At 43.1% G+C, this 19,174-nt stretch overlaps 1 protein-coding gene across 1 annotated transcript in view; it reads left to right on the forward strand.

Annotated features, from left to right (window-relative positions):
• The window catches only part of Chp1 (calcineurin like EF-hand protein 1), a 34,173-nt gene extending 23,191 nt beyond the window's left edge, over window positions 1–10,982 (forward strand). Inside the window, exons 5-7 of the mRNA XM_036184058.1 lie at window positions 4,187–4,248; window positions 8,864–8,986; window positions 9,359–10,982. Coding sequence (XP_036039951.1) covers window positions 4,187–4,248; window positions 8,864–8,986; window positions 9,359–9,412 — 239 coding nt within the window. The 3' untranslated portion in view covers window positions 9,413–10,982. The remainder of the gene's footprint in view (window positions 1–4,186; window positions 4,249–8,863; window positions 8,987–9,358) is intronic.
• Window positions 10,983–19,174: the final 8,192 nt, after the last annotated feature.

The raw sequence follows: 19,174 nt of genomic DNA on the forward strand, positions 1-19,174 counted from the left end.
TTTGCCCTAAGCTGCTTAAGCACTCATTCTTAGTGACCTTGAGCCAGTAGTTTTGTGCTTTTTCTTTCTTTTCCCAGACAGGGTTTCTCTGAGTAGCCCTGGCTCTCCAGGAACTCACTGTGCAGTCCAGGCTGGCCTTGAATTCAGAGATCCGCCCGCCTCTGCCTCCCAGTGCTGGGATTAAAGGCGTGTGCCACCATTGGCCACCAGTAGTTCTCTTTTTCTGTTTTATTTCTCGTGATAGGATCTGACTATGTAGCTCTGGCTGTCCTTGAACTCTCTGTAGATCAGGCTGCCCTGTAGAAAAACTCACGAGATCTGCCTGCCTCTGCCTTCCCGAGCCCTGGGATTAAAGGTATGTACCACTACACCCAGCTTGATAGTAGTTGTTTTCTTGAGTGTGGGTCTGCTGATGGAAGTTGAATCATGGTTTCATTATACATTAAATAACAGGATGTGGTATTTGGTCAAAGAATAATCTTAAACCTTAAATTGATCAGGAGCACAGATGGTCAACTGAGAACCCAGCAATATGTGCCATGTGAAACATCATCCATTTGTGTTGCGTTCAGAGTCACAAGTACCTGTCCAGTAGACATTTTGAGAAGACATTTTTCTTTCCACAGTCAAGTATTCCTTTGTCTGTGGACCCAGGGTCTAGAAGGGATATTCTACAAGAACCTCAGAGAATTGTACCTTCTCCTGAAGCAGCTTTGCCTATATATCAACATTGGTCTCCCTCCCTCCCTCCTTCCCCCTCTCTTTCTCTTTTTTTTTTTTTTTTTTTTTTTTTAAGGCAAGGTCTCACTATGTAGCCTTGGCTGGCCTGTAATTCTAATTTTAGGCTGGCCTCCAAACTCAACAGAGATCTGTCTTTGTCTCCGAAATGTTAGGATTAAAGGCATGCACCACCATACCCTATTGAGAATCTCTTTTTTAAAAAACTGAACAAAACAAACCAAAAAAATGCTTAACAGAAACTGGAGACATGATTCACAGGTTAAAAGAACCAGCTATGAAGGGCAGTGGTGGCATACATCTTTAATCCCAGCACTCAGAAGGCAGAGGCAGGTGGATCTCTGTGAGTCTGAGGCCAGCCTGGACTACAGAGTGAGTCCTGGGACAGCCAGGGCTACACAGAGAAACCCAGTCTAGAAAAACAAACAAACAAACAAACAAACAAACAAACGAACGTACTAGCGCTTCTTCCAGAGAACCCAGGTTCCATTCCCAGCACCTACAGGGCAGCTCACAACCATCTATAACTCCAGTCCCAGAGAAATCCAAGAGCCTTTTCTGGCCTCTTTGGGTACTAGACATGCACATGGTACATAACCAAACATGCAGGGAAAACGAACAAACAAGCAAACATACCTGTTAAATAAATAAACTTTTTATTTTATTAAAAAGAAAAGTATTTCTGGGGCTGGAGAGATGGCTCAGCAGTTAAGAACACAGGCTGTTCTTCCAAAGGACCCAGGTTCAAATTCCCAGGACCCACATGACAGCTCACAACTATCTTAATTCCAGTCCCAGGGGATCTGACAGCCTCACACAGATATACATGCAGGCAAAACACCAGTGCACATAAAGTAAAAATAAATTATTAAAAAATTACCTTGGCTGGGCAGTAGTGATACATGTCTTTAATCCCAACACTTGGGAGGCAGAGGCAGGAGAATCTCTATAAGTTTGAGGCCAGTCTGCTCTACAGAGTGAGTTCCAGGACAGCCAGGGCTACAAAGAGAAATATTGTCTCGAAAAACAAATAAATGAATAAATAGATAAATAAAAATAAATTTTAAAAAGATCTCTTTGCCATTTGTTTACAACAATTAGTATACTTAATAAACTATACTCTTAAAATAGTTAAGATTGCAAATTTTGTTATTTTTTTTTACTACTTACACAGAAAAAAAAGTCAGTCGGTCACAGTTGTGTGTACCTATTATTCCGAATACTTGGAGACTGTGGCTGGAGGATCACAAATTCAAAGCCAGTATAGGCAATATATACAGACTTTGTCTGAAAACAACAAGAATCATTTTAAAAAGGGCCAGGGACCTACAGGGAATGGTGGAGCATGTCTTTGGTAACAGCAGGCAGATCTCTGAATTCGAGGCCAGTCTGGTCTACATGATGAGTTCCTGGTCTGCCAGGGCTATGTAAGAGACCCTGTCTCAACAACAACAACAAAAAGGGTCAGAGAAATGACTCAGTGGTTAGAGACATCTGCCACCAATTCTGATGACCCAAGATCAAATCCCAGAGCCCACAGAATGAAGAGAGAACCAACTCTTGCAGGTTATTTTCTGACATGTGTACCTCCCTCAGGAGCAAAATGAATACACACATAATTTAAAACTTAAATAAATGAATGAAATATTTTTTGTGTTGACTGGGCCTATAGTCCAGCATTCAGGAGGCAGAAGCAAACTGATCTCTGTGAGGCCAGCCAGAGCTACAAAGTGAAACTGCCTCAAACAAAACAAAACAAACATATTTATTGTAATGACTGATAGGCTTCAGTATCTTCAAAGTTCTAGTATTTCTCTGGGATACAAAATGAACTACAGTTCCCAAAATTGTTCTTGTTAGCATACAGTGGAGTGACAGCAATCTCTTTCTGAATACTATATTTTATTGCCACGGCTTAATACATTGTTTTAGGGCAGGGAGAACAGAAGACAGAGAAGATGATACAAACTGATGGAGATTGTTTGGGTTAGGAGAGGACCTAGTACCTAGGGAGTGTGGTCTGCAGAGTTCTCTTTCAGAAGCTGTAGATGGGATAGTGTCTGGACACATGCATGTGTGTGCTAGAACGTGTTAGAGCCCTTGGAACTGGAGTTAACCAGTGGTTGTGAGCCTCCTAGTTTGTTTACTTCTCTGGAAGAACAGTAAGTTCAAGGCCAGCCTGAGTTACATAAGACCCATCTCAAAAAAAAAAAAAAAAAGAGTCTACTAAGATTGTAGGAGAATCCTCATTCCATTTGCCTAGTCAAGAAATTAAGAGCTGAGCACGACTAAGTATGAATTTAATCCCAGCATTTAGGAGGCAGAGGCAGAAGATCTCTGTTAGTTCAAAGTTCAAGGCTAGTCTAGGCAACCCTGAGACCCTGTCTCAAAAAACAAACAAAAAAACTACAGAGGTGGCTCAGGACCTGGGTTCAGCTCTCTTTTATTTATTTTATTTTTGCTTTTGAGACAAGGTCTCATGTAGCCTAGATTGGCCTAAAATACCCTGTATAACTGAGGTTGGCCATATATTCCTGATCCTCTTGTCTCTACCTCTAAAGTTCTGGGGTTATAGGTGTGCATCACTCTGTCCAGGCATGGTAGGTCTGGCCCACAGGCTGAAGCAGGAAGATTGCTAGGAATTTGAGGCCAGCCTGGGCCATGTAGTTCCAGGCCAGTGAAGGTCTAGAGCAAGACCCTAGGTCAAAAGACATAATAAATAACCAGAAATCACAGTGACTTACTTGAAGTAGTTTAAAACCAACCTGAATTCAGTTATGTAACAGTAACTTCAGTAAATTCATGCCTTGCTCTTACAAAATCACCTAGTGTTCTCAAAATACTGTTCACACAGTATGTCTTAAACAACATGGCAAAAAAACTGACTAGGTTTTACTCTTCTAAATTCTCTCTCTTATATTGACATAAGCATAGTTTTTGTATAGCCCTTCTAAAAGAGAGAGACAGTGCAGGGACTGAGAGATGATGTGGGGCCTAAGGGCACTCGCTGCACCATCCTGAGGACTGGCGTTTAGGTGCCCCATTTGAATGACAAGTCAGGTATACCATCCACACCCATAACCAGCTCTAGGCAGTGGGGTGGGGATATCTAGACATCAGAGTCTTGTCGATTTTATTGAAAACTCCAGTCCTTGCTGGGCACTGTGATGCCTGTGATCCCAGCACTTAGGAGGTGGGATGGAAAGATCAGGAGCTCAAGGCCAGCAGTAGCTGATTATCAAGCTTAAGACCAGCTTCAGCCACATGAGAATTCTGTCTCAAAAAGCAAAAGGAAGAAATCCCAGTTCTTTACTGAAGAGTAGGATGGGAACTCTGACATAGGTCTATATTGGGTATCAGTTTTCTGTCGCCTGTCCTTTGTGTGCTCAGCTCTTTGAGAAAGGTCAAAGTTCTGCAAATTGCCCACTGACTTATGTTTTCCTACCAGTTGCTTTCAGACTCTATGATTTGGATAAAGATGACAAGATCTCCCGTGATGAGCTGTTACAGGTATGTGGGACAGTTTCGGAACAGTGTATTGGAGGCCCTGACTTCATTTTTATGGGTAGCGGTTGTTCTTTCTTTTTGGGAACATTCATTTAATCCCCGCCTTGGAAAGAGTCCTGTTGCAGATTAAAGGCAGAGAAGACCTGGGAGTGGGTCACTAAGTCTTCACGGATGGGCAGTCTCCACCACTTGCAAGCTGCCTGTCTGCGGTGCTCAGTGACAAAGGGGAATACGTAATGCAGCTGGGTCAGAGAGCTCACTGTTTGACAGCTCAGCTTGTTGGCCATCCTTTAATTGCAAGGACTCTGAAGTAAGTTCTGCTATAGTCTCTCTTGGTGTCAGAGTCAAGGGACTGCGGTGGCCGCCATCTGCCCAGTTAGCCCTTCCTGGTCGTTGGCAGCTCCAGTAGATGTTCCCAGCTGGGACTGACATGCTGCACAGTAGGAAACTCCACCTGCTACCTGCCAATAGCTCCTCAGCTATGGGTTGACTTTGGAAGACTCCAGGCGGCTAGCACATCGAGGAGTTTCAAGATATGTCTAAAAGGAAGGTACTTTCTGCTCCAAAGGAAACTAGAACCAAATCTTTTTTATATATTTGTTTGTTTGGTTGGTTGGTTTTTCAAGAAAGAGTTTCCCTGTGTAGACTTGGAGCCTATCTTTGAACTTGGCTCTATACACCAGGCTGGCCTCAAACTCCCCAAGTAACCGGCCTAAATCTTTATCTTTAATAAATTTACAAGTTGCTGGGAGGTGGTGTTGCACACCTTTAATCCCAGCACAGGCAGAGGCAGGCAGATCTCTCTGAGTTCAAGGCCAGCCTGGTCTATAGGGCAAGTTCCAGGACAACCAGGGCTACCCAGAGAAACCCTGTCTCAAAAAACAAACAAACAAAATAAACAAAAACAAAAACAAAAACCTTACAAATTGAAGCCTACTCTGAGCAGATTAAGGACCAACTCAGTCTTTCTACATTTCAATGAGAAAACTTGAAACAGGAGGCAAATGGTAGTGTACCTTGGCCCTTGCTTTAAAAAAATACACATAATATTTACTATTTATTCTTTTGAGAATTTTATACATGTGATATTTTTGATCATATATGCCCTCTTCTTCCACTTTTCTTATTCTCTTTAATACACTCCTTTCCTAATGTATGTTCTTTTTTTAAAAAATAACTTACTGAGTTATTTATGCAGTTGGTGCTAACTATGTGTATATGGATGTGAGGCCCATTGGAGCATGGCCACACCCTCAATTAAAAAAAAAATTATCCAGCTTAGTCAACAAATCAAGTTCCAGGACAGATAGGGCAGTTTTTCAGAGAAACTGTCTCCAAAAAAAAAAAAAAAAGGAAAAGAAAAGGAAGAGAGAGGGAGAGAAAGAAGGAAGGAAAGGAAAAGACTCCGCCGCCCCCCCCCCAGCCACCTGCCAATAGCTTCTCAGCTATGGATGGGGGGTCTCATGACCTCCTTCCCATCCATACTGGATGTTGACTTTGCCCTTTGTTTTGGGATGGGAATAGGGTTTTTCAGTGAGACATACCTCCTCCAAGCATACTGTCTTACTGAAAGTTATACCCATGGCCTTTCAGGGCTTAAAAGATGGAGGCAACCACTCTTCAGTCATATATTTTCATCCTCTGGTCCAGATCTGGAGAATTGGCTTGTTTTCTGTTACTAGGACTTCTAGGAAATCCCTAATGACATGGGATAGGAAAGTCTCTGTGGGGCAGGGATGCCTTTGTTCCACGTGCTCCTGGACTGTTGAGGTATTCAGGCAACAAACTTTAGCCTGGCAAGAAGAGTTTTCCAAAATAGGAGAAGAGAACAAAGTTTCTAGGCACTGTATTTTCTAAAGCATTTGGTGAATACATATAGTCTATATCATGTGTCAGTCATACACATATATGGTTGCTCTATTTCAAGACCCATTTCATGAGGCTAGCATAATTCAGATATGAAAACCTTATAATGACAGTGGGAGAAAAATGCCATCCAAACCCTTTTTTTTTTCACACAGATTTTTAAAAATTTCAAACACAGGGCTGGAGAGATGCTCAGTGGTTTTAAGAGTACTGGCTGTTCTTGGAGAAGACTCAGATTCAGTTTCCAGCACCCACATGATAGCTCACAACCACCTATTACTCCAGTTCAGGGGATCCAGTGCCCTCTTCTGAAATGAGTGCTGGGGATGTAACTCAGTGACAGAATGCTCATGCGCCCCATGGAGGGCTGTGGGTTCAGTTGAGAAGACCACACACAAAAAAGGGAACATGCATATAGAAACTAAATAATAAGAACAAATAACAGTAAATTTCTACTGGCTTGTAAACTTCCAACTGGATTAGTAAGTGGTAAGGTAGACAAATGGAAGAAGTATTTGCCTGGGAACGGAGGCTTGGAGAGACAGCAGCTGTCAGCTGGTTCACAGGCCCTGGGTCAGACCACTTCTACACCTTCTCCCTCATTAAAGGGCCTGGTAAGGTGTTTATCACACACCACTCTTGTCCACCTCCCAACACAAACACACACATATATATTCTAATTATAATTCTTTTTTTGTTGTTTGTTTGTTTGTTTGTTTTTGTTTTTTGAGACAGGGTTTCTCTGTGTAGCTTTGCGCCTTTCCTGGAACTCTCTCTGTAGACCAGGCTAGCCTCGAACTCACAGAGATCTGCCTGGCTCTGCCTCCCAGGTGCTGGAATTAAAGGCATGCACCACCACCGCCCAGCCTAACTATAATTCTTTTTGTCCGTGTGACGTTGGAGATGGCTCCCAGGCCTCACACATGTTAGCCTAAGTGCTTGCCATTCTCCAAGCCAAGCACCTCAGTGACTGATTGAATTGAGATCTGAGGAGGCTGCTGCTTGGGGATCAATTTATCTGCTGGTTACTCACATTTGGAAGAGATAGCAAATATACTTAGTAATGTTACTTCCTTTTTTTTAAAAAAGTATTTTAGGAGCTGGAGAGATGGCTCAGCGGTTAAGAGCACTAACTGCTCTTCCAGAGGTCCTGAGTTCAATTCCCAGCAACCACATGGTGGCTCACAACTATCTGTAATGAGATCTGGTGCTCTCTTCTGTGTACATAATAAATAAATCTATTTTTTAAAAAAGTATTTTAGTTTATATGTGTTGCCTGCACTTATGTCTGTGTACCATGTCCATGACTGATTCCCAGGGAGGCCAGAATAGGGCATTATATCCCTTAGAACTAGAATTACAGGCAGTCATGAGCCACCATGTTGGGGCTGGGAATGAAATCCCATCTTCCTGTGGAAGAGCAGCCAGTGCTCTTAATCACTGAGTCACAACTTCTAGGGTTTTTGTTGTTTGGGACAGGATTTCTCTGTTCTGAAACTTTCTCTGTAGATCAGGTTCGCCTGAAACTCACAGAGATCCACCTGCTTCTGCCTCTTAAGTGCTGAGATTAAAGGCATGTGCCACCACCACCTGGTACAACTTTTGGGTTTTAAGAATTAGTTGATAGCCCCTGTCTTGAAACAAACAAACCAAACCAAATAATTGGTTTATAGCTATTTAATAAAGGTAGTTGATAGCTGTGTAATTTAGTATATATAATTAGTAGTAGCTACTTGACAGGCTAAGGAAGATTGTTGGAGTCTAGACAGTTAAAGCCAGCCTGAGCAGCATAGCAAGTCTGTAAAAAACAGTCCTCCTTTGGCACCGTCCCCTGACAAAAACAGTTGTTAAGAAATAGAAGCTCAGTGGGCGGTGGTGGCTCACGCCTTTAATCCCAGCACCTGGGAGGCAGAGGCAGGTGGATCTCTGTGAGTTTGAGGCCAGCCCGGTCTACAGAGCAAGTTCCAGGAAAGGCGCAAAGCTACACAGAGAAACCCTGTCTCAGAAAAAAACAAAACAAAGAAATAGAAGCTCACTGCTCATGCCACTTACTATTTGCAGAGGTTGTAAAGGAGGGGGAAGGAAGGCCTGTGAGCCATTAGGCAAGAGGACAGTGGAGTTCTTGTTTAAGGTGCCATGTTTGTGGATGTGTGGTACTGGGGCCTTGTGTTTGCTAGGTGAGCACTATCCCAGATACCCCCATCTTTAAAAAGGTCTTCAATAAGTTCACCCAACTTGGACTCAACTTGTAATTGCCCCACATCAGCCTCCCAAGTTTTCTTCGAGGAGATTTATGTGGGTTGTCACCTGTTAATGCCCCCCCCCCATGGAGGACTGCTTTTGGATTGAATTCCAGAACAGCCCAACAAACTGACTTACATCGATAGAGAACTGCTTTGCCCGATGCAACAGGACACTCAGGGATAGGTTGTCTGGGTTTCACAGAACCTGAGTATCCCAGCTTCTGCTTTATTCTTGTATGGAATTCATAATACATATGGTGTACCTCACAGCCTCAGTATGGCTGTTGTGCCAACAGACATCATGCTTGTAGCCTAAGCAGGAAGAATCAGTTCTGTCCATAGGGAGGAGACACTTAGTGACTTTGCTGGAATTCCACTCACCTCCTTTTTTAGCATGGCCTAGAGAAGAAGCGAAGGATTTCACTGCTTTAGCTGGTGAATTTGAAAGAATCTAAAGAAGGGAGTTGAGGTGGCTTTTTCTCAAGTCTCTAAGGCTTTTGGTCTTGTAGGTACTACGAATGATGGTTGGAGTGAATATCTCAGATGAGCAGCTGGGCAGCATTGCAGACAGGACCATCCAGGAGGCTGATCAGGATGGGGACAGTGCCATATCCTTTACAGAATTTGTTAAGGTCTGTCCATCACTTTTTGATTTTTCCCCTTTCAATCCTTTTTATTAACATATATTAGTTATTTACAGTGAGTTTAGTGTAACATTTATGTTCATGTCTTTTGGGGGAGTAAAGGTAAGAGTTTAATTGGGGTTACTTACAGGAGCATGGGGAACTTATGAAAGGCTACACTACTGAAGAAAATGTCTCTCCCTAGCAACCATTAGCTCTCTGGATCCTCCAGGAGGGGTGTGCCCTTATGAGCCTTTCTCCCTTACCTTTTGATTTTAAGTTAAATGCATAGGAAGAAAAAGAGGACACCCATTATTTAGAAGGGTACTCAGAATGGTCGTAATCTGAATGATAAATTTTTTTTTTGTTTTTCAACTCCAGGTTTTGGAGAAGGTGGATGTAGAACAGAAAATGAGCATCCGGTTTCTTCACTAAAGGACAGGGACCAAATTATTCTTGCTTTCTAGTATCTAAGAACTGGAACTTCCTTCTGTCCTCCAGCCCCACCCTATCCCATCATCCCCCTTTCCCAGAATACTACTGCTCTTGCATGACAACCTGAAGTCTTTCTTGTCCACACAGACTTGCCTTTGGTGTATAAACAGGGCGTTACAGAACGGTACCCTCAGTCTTTTTCTGTTCAGTATGTACCCACCAGGTCTCTACTTGTAAGTGACATCTTCCCCTGTTTTGCTGCTGAATGCCATGCATCCATCCTGTCTGCGGAAATGAGCTAGGGACTCATGTCAAGAACCAGCCAGCAAAACTCCCACTGGATGGAGACTACATCCATGCTGCCTTCCCTTCATCGAGCCTCTGTCATGTTCCTGTGTCCTTGTGTCCTTTACTTCCTACCTCCCTGTCACCCAGCCTTCTGTCCATTTGGTCTTTCGGCCTCCCCTTTTCATTGAGATTCCCTATGTCTACTTGACTCCGGGCTCTGCTGTCAAGCCTATCTCTGATGTGACAGGCTGTTGAGTGGTCTGGTGGTTTGTATCTACCTTCTCCTGGTTGTGTCCTGGGACATTGCCTATCCAGAAGCCTTTCAGCAGCCAGAACAACTCTTGGAAGCATGTGACTCTCTTGGTCCCCCAGACTGCTCTCATCACAGGGCTTATGAACAAGTTGTCCTTGAAAGGTGGTCATGGTGAGGCTTGTAGAGCCGTGTCCCCTAGGTGGTTTCACCAGATCTCTCTACCTCTGGCTTTTTATTTCCAATGTATTTCTGTGGCTTCTTTTCTGAGTACAGTGTTGACCTTCAGAAAATAGTCTTATGCTTGCCAGTTTGCTTCTCTTTGGGACTTTGTCACCAATACAATGGCTGTTCTGACAGTATGGTAGGGCCTTCTTGTAGTCTTCTGAAGAGGCTAAAGAGCTGGAGGGCTACCCACATTCACTCTGCAGCATGGGTTATGCCTCAGTGTTCTGTACACTGGAAGATTCTTCACATTTCCAAACAGAAAGACTAGTGTTATAGAAGTGCCTGACTTATCTCAGTCCTAAAGAACTAGATTGTCCTCGGTGTCTTAAAGTTTTGCACAAAATCCCAAATGAATTTTATACTTGGCAAATTTTAATGCTGGAAGCCATGTAGTCAGTTCATAATCCTGGTCCAAGCATTGCATGTATTGTCTCATGAGCTTCCTAATCATATGACCTTCCTAGCTCCTTGTGTAGACCATTGCGAATTCCTTAGGCGCATAGGGCCTGGCCCTGGTAACACCAACTGAAGTGATATTAGAAGTCTTTGAGGGACTTGGCTCGATTTGTGGGCTAATGTCAGCTGGTTTCGACCTCATTGAATCAGGCTGCTTCTACCCTGTGTCTGTAAATCTGCTCTGGGCTGGCTTTCTCTGATGTTGCTTGCTTGCTTGCTTCTTTGCTTTGGAAGGCGATCCAAGATGTATAAACAATTCTTTAGGAAAGAAATTGCTATTTAAAATCCAAATAAACTGGGGTTGGGGGATTTAGCTCAGTGGTAGAGCGTTTGCCTAGCAAGCGCAAGGCCCTGGATTCGGTCCTCAGCTCCAGGACGGGGGGGGGGGGGGGGATAAATCTAAACAAAAACACTCCAAAGGGATGGGTAAAAGTGAGAAGCAGGGGAGTGGCCAGGATGGATGGATGGAGTCTTCATGAATTGGGGAGTTCTTTATGGAATATCTGTCTGACTTTGTGATCAAATGATGTAATATACAAATTGTATAAAAGGGAAGAATTGTCTGATATTGATCTGTTTGAGAAGTACTTCAGAGGCTTCTTGATTTACATATTTAAAGTTTCAAAGATTATTCCCCCCCCCCTTGGCTGTATAGCAAACTGTTTTAATCCACAGTTGTGCCTTATTGTCCCATTAAAATTGTATTCCTCAATCCATCAATAAATTAATTGTCATTAAAACAAAAGAATTTGGTTGACTTTTTCTGTGTGTTTTATAACAATTTTATGTAACTCAAGTGTCCTAAATTTGAAATAATATAGTGTTTCCCTTGATCAGACTTATGCTTATAGTATCAATCGCGTGTATACAGTACTGCTGTGTGGGCCTGTGACACAGAGACACTCATCTAGGGGTTCAGTCTGCCAAGAGGCATGGTGTTTCGTCTCTGGCCCCTTCCTATTAATTCCATAGAAGATCCAATTTTTTCTTTGTTTTGGGGGGAAAGGGATGGGGAGTGGAGGGTGTTTTTGCTTGGTTATTATTTGTATTTTGAGGCAGAGTCTTATTTCCCTGACTGGCTTGGAATTTGCCATCTAGATCAAGCTGACCTCAAACTTGTAACAATCCTACCTCAGCTTCCCAAGTGCTATAGTTAGAAATGTTTACCCCAAACACCCAGCTAAAATCGTGTGTGTGTGTGTGTGTGTGTGTGTGTGTGTGTGTGTGTGTGTGTGTGAGATGTGTGGAATTCGGGTAGGTAGGTCCTTAAGCTTGCTAGGCAAGTGCTATACAACTGAGCTGTGTCTCCATCCCTCAGTTTCTTTTATCTAGTCTCTAAATCCAAGAAACATTGCTTACAAAGGAGTGTGATAGATAGATGATAGATAGATAGATACATAGATACATAGATACATAGATAGATAGATTATTAGCAAGCTGGGGTGTGTGGTACATACCTACAACCCAAACACTGTGGAGTGGAGACATAAGGATCAGGGGTTCAAGCTTAGATACATCTTAAATTTGAGGCCAACCTGGGCTACATGAAACCTTGTCTTAAAGGAAAAAAATGAGGCTGGAGAGAGAGCTCAGCAGTTAAGAGCACCTGCTGCTCTTGTAGAAGACTGGGGATGGGCTCCCAGCACCTATACATTGTCTTTACATCTGTTCCCTAACACCAGTTCCAGGGTATCCCCTCTTTGAGCCTCTAATGGCACCAGGCACACGTGCACATACATACACCGGGCAAAACATTCATTACACTATATATAAAACATTTTTAAAAAAGGAAAAAATCCAGAAATAGACATTCTAGTATAGATCAATAATCTTAGCGGTTCCCTACCCCTAAAGGTCTCACAACACATTTAAACAACAGGCTTCAAAGCCCATTGTGTAGAGCCAGCCAGTGATTCTAGCACTTGAAGACAAAGACAGGAAGCTCAGGAGTTCAAGGCCATGCTCCACTGGAGTTTGAGTGCAGTTTATGCTACAGGAGACCCTGGCTCAAAACAAAAACAACCAATGGGGCTGGAGGGACGGCTCAACAGTTAACATAGTGCTTTTGCAGAGGATCCGAGTTCAGTTCTTAGCATCCATCCATGTTTGGTAAGCTCACAAGTGCTTGTGACTCCAGCTCAAGAGGATCCAATACTCTGGCCTTTTCTGCTTGAACCCACACTAAAATTAACACACACACCCCAACACACACATAAACACGTGTAGTTAAAAATAAAATGTTTTGTTTTTTTGAGACAAAGTTTCTCAGTGTAGCCCTGGCTGGCCTGGAACTTGATCTGTAGACTAGATTGGCCTCAAAAATCTAAAATGTGTTCATGCTTACAGGTTTAAGCACCAATGGAAATCTACTTAAATGAAAGATTCCTGCCAATATTGAAAAGGAAATTTAATGTTATTATATACTATTCAGGTATGATCTTACCTGAATATTTGGAGGATTGAGCCCAGTGATTACTTATGAGGGAGTCTTACTGTGTAGCCCTGGTTGGCATGGAACTCAAGATGTAGATCAAACTAGCCATGAACTTAAAAATTCACCGCCTCTGCCTCTTCAGGTAGAGTAAAGGTGTGTGCTGCCATTCCTGGTTGCAGTGCTCAGTTTCTGAGAGGAGTTGCCTCTTCTCAGCCTACAGTATAAGAGCAAATTCTACCTGCCATTAAAATATGTCCTGTAGAATGTCATTCAGGAGAATACCCATGGAGAATTTTATCATTTTCTCAAAATTGAATCAGTTTCAAAGAAAGAGTGTACTATTTTAAGTATGTTACGTGCTTCATCTTTTGGTGGACAGGGAGCTGAAACAGCCTATAATCTGTGTTTTGCAGAGATAACTGTTCTGTGAAATCATTTGTACCTAACACCAAGGGCGTTTTTGTTATCGTTGTAATCACCAAGAAGTCAGGTGGAGAAAAAAAAGAATGCTGTGCTGGCTTGGGTCCTGCATCTAAGGAACAAAGGAAGGACAAACAGACATGCACACATATAATGAGGCTATGACAAGGCAGGGTTCTGCTCAGGCTACCCTTGCAACCAGGAACCTGGGTAGATGAGGTCCAGCCCAGGCGGAGGAGTTAGCTAGTCTCTAGGCAGTCTCTTTAGGAGCAGTCTCGGGCTGTAAACATCTAGGAGAAAGCTGTGGTGGCTAGACTGCACACACTGCTCAGTTTCCATGAACACTTGTTCTCCGATTCCCCAGGAATGTTATGCCATTTCCATATGGGTAACAGCTTTGTGAAATTGTTGTATGGAGGGCTGGAGACATGGCTCAGTGGTTAAGAGGACTGGCTGCTCTTCCAGAGGTCCTGAGTTCAATTCCCAGCAACCACATGGTGGCTCACAACCATCTGTAATGAAAGCTGGAGCCCTCTTCTGACCTGCAGGGATACATGCAAACAGAACACTGTATACATAACAAATAATTTAAATCTTTAAATAAAGAAAAAAAGAAAGTGTTCTAAGGAGCCATGTCAGACTACACATTCCCTCAGAACTTCACTCACTCAGCCTCCCTCCCCCTACGGAAGGGGAGGCTCAGATGACAAACAAACGGTGCCAAAGGGCCAAGAGTGGACTTCAGATACAGTCCTCTTTCTATTTGTAATATTTTCCAAAGGATTTCACAAGAAACCATGTGGTTGTGAAGCTGTGGAAAACATTTTTTGTATAAATTAATTTATTTGTGTTAATATAAATAATATTCTTTATATCATTTACAATGTATGAACTTTAATTACATAAGTACTTATTCTGATAGAACATTTTAATTTTCTTTTTTGTTTTGTTTTGTTTTTCAAGACAGGTTTTCTCTGTAGCTTTGGAGCCTGTCCTGCAACTCGCTTTGTAGACCAGGCTGGCCTCGAACTCACAGAGATCCACCTGCCTCTGCCTCCCGAGTACTGGGGTTACAGGTATGCACCACCACCGCCTGGCTCATTCTTTTTCTTTTTCTTTTCTTTTCTTTCTTTTTTTTTTTTTTTTTTGCTGCAGCTGAGGACCGAACCTAGGGTTTTGCGCTTGCTAGGCAAGTGCTCTACCACTGAGCTAAATCCCCAACCCCTCTTTTTCATTCTTTATTTTTTTTCTTTATTAAAAAATTTTCTACTGCTCATGCTATACACAGACCCCCCTCCCTCCTCCTATCCCCCAGCCCTCTTTCCCAAGCCACCCCACATCCCTACATCCCCCAAATCGAGGTCTCCCATGGGGAGTCAGCAGAGCCCAGCACACTGAGCCTAGGCAGGTCCAAGCCCCTTCCCACTGCACCAAGGCTGTGCAAGGTGTCACACCACAAGCACCAGATTCCCAGAAGCTTGCCCATGCACCAGGGAAAGATCCTGATCCCCCTGCCTGGGTGCCCCCCAAACAGTTTGAGCCAAACAACTGTTTTGCATGTCCAGAGGGCCTAGTCCAGTCCCATGGGGGCTCCACAGCCACCAGGCCACAGTTCATGGGCTTCCACTAGTGTGGCTGGTCATCTCTGCACATCCTCCCATAATGATCTCGACGTCCGTCGCCTGCAGTATCTCTCCTCTCTCTCATCAGTTGGATTCCCGGAACTCAGCCTGGTGCCTGGCCATGGATCTCTGTATCTGCCTCCATCAGTCACTGGACAAAGGCTCTATGATGACAGCTAGGTTATTTGCTAGGCTGGACACCAGAGTAGACCAGTCCAGGCACCCTCTTGTCCACTGCCAGCAGACCAAGATGGGGTCAACCTTGTGGATTCCTGAGAGCCTCCCCAGCACCCTGCCTCTTCCTATTCCCATGATGTCCTCATCTATCATGGTATCTTCCTCCCTGCCCTCCCACTCTGTCCCTGTTCCAGCTTGACCCTCCAATTTCCCTATGCTCTCATCCCCCACTCCTCGCCTCTGCCACCACTCCCCACACCCAGTCCACTCATATAGATCTTATCCACTTCTCCTTCACAGGGTCATCCATGTGTTGTCCCTCCTAGGGTCTTTCCCTGTTAGCTAGCCTCTCTGGAGCTGTGGGTTGCAGTCTGGCCATCCCTTCCCTCACATCTAGTATCCACTTATGAGTGAGTACATACTATGTTTGTCCTTCTGAGTCTGGGTTACCTCACTCAAGATGATATTTTCTAGATCCATCCATTTGCCTGCAAATTTCATGATATTGTTTTTTACAGCTGAGTAGTACTGTATTGTGTATATGTGCCATATCTTCTTTATCCATTCTTCAGTTGAGGGGCATCTAGGTTGTTTCCAGGTTCTTGCTATTACAAATACTGCTGATATGAACATGTGTCCTTGTGGTAAGATTGAGTATTCCTTGGGTATATGCCCAAGAGTGGTATAACTGGGTCTTGAGGAAGACTTATTCCCAATTTTCTGAGAAACCGCCATACTGATTTCCAGAGTGGCTGTACAAGTTTGCATTCCCACCAACAGTGGAGGAGTGTTCCCCTTGCTCCACATCCTCTCCATGTGGAAAACAATTTGATGAGCACTGATAAGCTGATGTTTTGGCAAAGAAGTAAATATGTCACATCAGTTCACATATTGCAAGGCCTGTCTCTCTTTTTAATTTATTTCATATACATATTATTTTATGAGTATTTTCCTACATGTATATATTACTGTGTGTGTTTGATGCCTGTGGATGTCAGAGGAGGGTATTGTATCCCCTGGGACTTGAGTTATGAACAATTTGAACAACTATATGGTGCTGAGACCAGAACCCAGGTCCTCTGTAAGAGCAACAAATGCTCCTAACCTCTGAGCCATCACTTCAACCCTGCAAAGCTTTTTTTAACTGTTTGTCAGACACAGTTGCCACAATAAAACCTTGGGATGTTAACCTCATGTCAATAAACACTGTCCAGACCTAGTTTGTGGGAGGAAATGGTTTATTTCAACTTAACAGCTTTTAGTCCATCATCAAGAGAAGTCCAGCAGGAACTAAAGTAGAGACCCCAGAGGAGCACTGCTTGGGGTTCTATCCCGTAACTTGATCCTCTTTCTTTTCTTTGTTTGTTTTTGTCTTTTTGAGGCACAGTTTCTCAGTGTAACAGTCCCAGCTGGAACTCACTCTGTAGACCAGGCTGGCCTCGAACTCAGAGATCCACCTGCCTCTGCCTCCCGAATGCTGGGATTAAAGGTGTGTGCCACCACCACCTGGGTAATCTTGCTTCCTTACAAGGCACAGGTCTACCTGTCCAGGCCTGGCACCATATACAGTGAGCTGGGCCCTCCCACATCAATCACTAACCAAGGGAATGTCCCCACAGATAGGTCCACAGGCCAATCTGATGGAGACAGTTCTTCAATTGAGAATGTCCCCTTTTCCCAGGTGACTCTAGCTTGTGCCAAGTTGACAAAATAACCATCACATCTAAAATTAACTTAAAATTTAAATAAATAGGACCGAGGATGTAGCTTGGTTGGGAGAATGCTTGCTTAGTGTGCACTAAGTTCTGGGTTCCATTCTTAGTACTGTATAAAACCAGGCATGGTAGCACACATGGGAAGGGTAGAGAGGAGAATCAGAACTTCAAGATCATATTTAAATTTTAAAATTTATTTATGTGTATGAGTGCCTGTATACACACCTGTGCACCATAGCCAGAAGAGGGTGTTGCAGATGGTTGTGGTCCTGGGGATTGAATTGCCCTCTGAAAGTACAGACAGTACACTGAACCTCTGAGCCATCTCTCCAGCCCCTCAAGGTCAGTTTTGCTACATGAGATCCAGTCTCCAAAAAAAAGTGAATAAGTAAGAGTATATATATGTCAGATCAATGGCATAGGCACAGTATTAGTGATATTAATAATAGTATTCACATGGTTAAATTAGAAGAAAATTAGTGGATGATAATTGAATACCATTTAGTAAAAATGTAGAAGACTAGAGTTAATAATATTGGAGAAATCAATTTCAAGAATTCCTTAGTACAGCACTACAATTATTAAGCTAGAGATGTGGCTCAGTGGTTAAGAGCAATGACTGCTCTTCCAGTGGACCAGGGTTCAATTCCCAGGACCCACATGGTGGCTCTGAACTGTCTATAACTACATTTCCCGAACAGCCTTGCGTAGGAATACACAGGCAAAACACCAATGCATTTAAAAAAACAAACAAACAACAACAACAAAAAAGACCATGGTATTCTTCAGCCCAATTCTGAAAAGTGAAAAATACAAACTTAACCAAGTAAGTTGGGATTTAGATGGCAGAGGTGGGAGGATTGCTGAAGGTTTAAAGTATGTGTTGGAGAGATGGCTCCGCAGTTAAAGAGTTCTTGTTGCTCTTGCAGGGACCCAGGTATGATTCTCAGCACTGACATGGTAGTTCACAAGAATCTGTGACTCCAGATCATAGGCTCTGACACCCTTTTCTAACTTCCTCAGGCAGCAAGCAAGCAAGTGGTACGTGCACATGCATATGTGAAGGGAAAGCATTTCTTTACATACAATAAATATTTAAAAATATATTTAAAATAAAAATAGATGAGAAACATGGATATGAGTATATTAAATAGAGGGCTGAGGATAGAGCTCAGATGGGTGCTTACCTTGCGTGCATGAAGATCTGCGTTTTCACTGCACACTCACAAATCAGGCAGGACTTACTGAACATTCCTCACTTATACCCCATGTAAATAGGAAGGAAACAGCACATCTGACCCCCTGATTAAGTGAGTTAAGAATGGACAAGACTGTTTCTGCCTGTTCTCGGGGCTTCAGCTTAGCACAGGCCCCATGGCTTGAAATCACTCATTTGAATTACTGTTGTCTGCATACCCCTCTGCTCCTTACTCAGTCCTCTACCTCACCATAGCCCTCCTTCGCAGCTCACCGTTCAGCTGACTTCAGTCTGCTATGGCTTTCTACCTGGGTTCAGTAATATCTAGGTAACTACAGCTACTCTTTCCCATTTGTACCAACTCTGTCTGGATGCAGTAAAACAAACATCTTTGAACACAGAGATTTATGTAATCCTTTGTCGGTGGTCTGTAGCCTACATATATACATAAACACAATACTGTGTGAAGCATAATGATCTGATACATGGTTAACACTGGAAAAAGAACATGTGTTTGGGCTGAGTATGTTGCTCAGTTGGCATGAGGGACATAACCAATATGGTGGATGACCTGCTACCTAGTGAATGAGGCCAGCCTTTACAAGGTCTTTGCCATCTGCCAGCTACCAAGGGAAATCAAGGCTGCTTGTTAAGTTGAAGCCAATGAAGCAATGTAGCTTGTGAATTTATTATTATTCAATAGATTCTGACATTGTGGAACTACACGACCATGTTTTGTATGAACCCACAGAAGGTTCAGACTAGGAATTTGGATTTAATAAATGGGCCAGGTGGGGATTTAGCTCAGTGGTAGAGCAGCGTAAGGCCCTGGGTTCGATCCTCAGCTAAAAAAATAAAAATAAAAAATAAAAAGAAAAAAATAAAAAGAAATAAATGGGCCAGATGATAAACCTGTTGTGTAGCAAGCACTACCTACCCAGGAGAGCTCTCATAGAACTCATAGCATGGAAGAA

Source organism: Onychomys torridus, chromosome 4 (assembly GCF_903995425.1).
Source record: "Onychomys torridus chromosome 4, mOncTor1.1, whole genome shotgun sequence".
Taxonomy (NCBI): domain Eukaryota; kingdom Metazoa; phylum Chordata; class Mammalia; order Rodentia; family Cricetidae; genus Onychomys; species Onychomys torridus.